The sequence below is a fragment of the Triticum urartu genome, chromosome 7 (assembly GCF_003073215.2).
Source record: "Triticum urartu cultivar G1812 chromosome 7, Tu2.1, whole genome shotgun sequence".
Classification (NCBI taxonomy): domain Eukaryota; kingdom Viridiplantae; phylum Streptophyta; class Magnoliopsida; order Poales; family Poaceae; genus Triticum; species Triticum urartu.
In genome coordinates, this window is record NC_053028.1 from 147529343 (window position 1) to 147532537 (window position 3195).

Below are 3195 nucleotides of genomic sequence, written 5' to 3' on the forward strand. Positions count from 1 at the left end.
CAGGTATATTTTGCAACGGACACGGTACGTGACCCAGGCATGCAAACTAAACTAGAGGTACTCGATCAAGTGCACTGGCTGTACAACTCATAAAAAAAAAGTGCACTGGCTGTAGCCACACTCCAAAGCTAGAGCATGCTCCAGCTCAAGCTTGAAGCCTTGAAGGTAGCCTTGATAGTTCATCCACCAAATAACGAAAATTGCCGCCTAAGCCATGGGGCACCTGTCTGTCGTGCGACAATTCATGCATGTACCTCAAGCAAATGGCCCGGCCGGTGGTACGTAGTTGGCATACGTTTGGGACCTCCAGTTCATGTATATATACTCAGCCGAAGTGCTTCTCTCATCATTCATTCCACCCTCAAGATATAGAAGCTCAAAAGACCACAAAGCTATGGCCATGGCTATCTCCTCCGGCCTTCCGGCTCCGTGCTCCCTCCTCATGGCGACCCTGCTGCTGCTCATCGTCCAAGCCCAGAGCGTCACCAGACACTACAATTTCAATGTATGTCCACAATTCTTCCATCTTCTGCATGCATTTCCGGCCATCATCTTGATTTGATCACATTAATTCATGCATGGTGCTCGAGCTCGTCTTGATCGAAACCTTACCTCTGCATGCATGCAGGTGCAAATGGCGAATGTGACGAGGCTGTGCGGGACCAAGAGCATCGTGACGGTGAACGGGGAGTACCCCGGCCCGACGCTGCTGGCGAGGGAAGGCGACCGCGTCGTCGTCCGCGTCACCAACCGCGTCGCGCACAACGTCACGCTGCACTGGCACGGCGTCCGGCAGCTGCGGAGCGGCTGGGCCGACGGGCCGGCGTACGTCACGCAGTGCCCCATCCAGACGGGTCGGAGCTACGTCTACGACTTCACCGTCACCGGGCAGCGTGGCACGCTGTGGTGGCACGCGCACATCTCCTGGCTGCGCGCCACCGTCTACGGCGCCATCATCATCCTCCCCAAGCACGGCGTGCCTTACCCGTTCGTCGCGCCGCACAAGGAGGTCCCGGTCGTCTTCGGCGAGTGGTGGAAGGCTGACACGGAAGCGGTGGTCAGGCAGGCGCTTCGGACGGGCGGAGCACCGAATATCTCCGACGCTTTCACGATCAACGGACTACCTGGGCCGCTCTACAACTGCTCCGCCAAAGGTACCACCACGTTTTTTCTGTTCTTCTTTGTAGCCAATGTGAGTCACAGGTCTGCAAGACGTGCCAACTACTAATAGAGATGTTGTATGGTGACACATCGCAGACACTTTCAAACTGAAGGTGGAACCCGGGAAAACGTACATGCTGCGCCTCATCAACGCGGCGCTCAGCGATGAACTCTTCTTCTCCGTCGCCAATCACAGGCTCACCGTCGTCGAGGTCGACGCCGTCTACGTCAAGCCTTTCACCGTCAAGACCCTGATCATCTCTCCGGGCCAGACCACCAACGTACTCCTCACCGCCAAGCCGTTCCACCCCAAGGCCAACTTCTACATGTCCGCCGCGCCCTACTCCACCATCAGGCCAGGCACCTTTGACAACTCCACCGTCGCCGGCATCCTCGAGTACCAAAAGCCCGGCTCACCCTCCGTGCCAAGCTTTGATAAGGACTTGCCGCTGTTCAAGCCGGCCCTCCCGCGGTTCAACGACACCGGCTTCGTCACCAACTTCACCTCCAAGCTCCGCAGCCTCGCCACGCCTCAGTACCCGGCGGCCGTGCCACGGTCGGTGGACAAGCGGTTCTTCTTCACGGTCGGGCTGGGCACGCTCCCGTGCCCCGCGAACACTACGTGCCAGGGGCCCACCAACAAAACGCAGTTCGCGGCGGCCATGAACAACGTCTCGCTGGTGCTCCCTTCCACGGCGCTCCTCCAGTCGCACTTCACCGGCGTGTCTCGGGGAGTCTACGGGTCCAACTTCCCGGTCACGCCCCTCTTGAAATTCAACTACACGGGGGCGCCGCCGAACAACACGAACGTGGCCAAGGGGACCAAGCTCCTCGTGCTGCCATTCAACACGTCGGTGGAGCTGGTGATGCAGGACACGAGCATCCTCGGCTTCGAGAGCCACCCCCTGCACCTGCACGGCTTCAACTTCTTTGTGGTCGGGCAAGGGTTTGGCAACTACGACGCCGTGAACGACCCTGCCAAGTTCAACCTCGTCGACCCGGTAGAGCGGAACACCGTTGGGGTGCCGGCCGGCGGGTGGGTGGCCATTCGCTTCCTCGCCGATAACCCAGGTAACTATAGTTTAGTTCAATCTTTTCGCAAGAAAAAAAAGAGAGCTTATAATATAAGTACTGAAAGAATATTTCTGTCCATGCTCATACGTATCATATTCATGCACGTGCAGGTGTATGGTTCATGCATTGCCATCTGGAGGTGCACACGACGTGGGGACTGAGAATGGCATGGCTGGTCCTAGACGGGAGCCTTCCGAACCAGAAGTTGCTCCCCCCGCCGGCCGATCTCCCAAAATGCTAGGGGCGCAGGCTCAGAGCCGTTGGTTTTCCTCTTTTGATTTGTTCGCCAATTTGCGATTGATGTCTCTCGTCGAGGGTTGTAGCTTTTTTTCTAGTCAGTCTCTTGACATTACAATTTTCTATTTGCAATTTAAGTTTGTTTTCTTCACTTGATTAGCAGTTTGTGATGACAATGTATAGATGGGTATTAAATAAACAGGGGTGTGATTTACACAACAAGTAGCTGATACTTTTCTTGGATGTCATATCATTTAGCCCAAGTTGTTCAAATATAATTTTTTGCTTCTGTATGTTTTTTTGTTGAACTATGTACATGTATACTATTTTTTGAACAACCTCATCACGAAGGCAGAGGGTTTCTGTAGTTCATTAAGAAGAAAAGAGATGGAACAATTTATAGAAAATTCAGACCCAAAACCTGACATGGTCAATTAGAGAAAACCAAGTAAAAAACCAAAAACTGAAAAACAAAAAGAAGAAGAAAAAGACGCTAGAGCTTGGGGATAGGGATAAGACACAAGGAGCCTGACATAAAAGAGCCCAGGGCCCAGAACCACCACTCGCCCAATGGATCTCATTTATATCAAGCATCATCTCGTCTTTGCACGAAAGCATCATGGACTAACTTAATCATGTTAGAAACATCATGGAAGTTCCAGCATTGACTTCCCGTCAATGCCTATCAAAATGCTCAACGCTGCGATCACTTGCGGAGAAAAC

The 3195-nt window shown here is 53.4% G+C and overlaps 1 protein-coding gene across 1 annotated transcript; it reads left to right on the forward strand.

The window, feature by feature from the left end:
• The first annotated feature begins 377 nt into the window (after positions 1-377).
• LOC125521556 (laccase-4-like) lies at positions 378-2745 on the forward strand. The gene is made up of 4 exons (XM_048686619.1): positions 378-505; positions 629-1154; positions 1258-2232; positions 2346-2745. The coding sequence occupies exons 1-4, from the start codon at positions 395-397 to the stop codon at positions 2474-2476; spliced, it is 1743 nt and encodes a 580-aa protein (XP_048542576.1). The 5' UTR covers positions 378-394; the 3' UTR covers positions 2477-2745.
• The last annotated feature ends 450 nt before the right edge of the window (positions 2746-3195 follow it).

Coding starts and splice junctions, on each gene's coding strand:
- LOC125521556 (XM_048686619.1), top strand. CDS start 395: ATGGCCATGGCTATCTCCTCCGGCCTTCCGGCTCCGTGCTCCCTCCTC. Junction 506..628: donor CCAGACACTACAATTTCAAT/GTATGTCCACAA, acceptor GCATGCATGCAG/GTGCAAATGGCGAATGTGAC. Junction 2,233..2,345: donor CTTCCTCGCCGATAACCCAG/GTAACTATAGTT, acceptor ATGCACGTGCAG/GTGTATGGTTCATGCATTGC.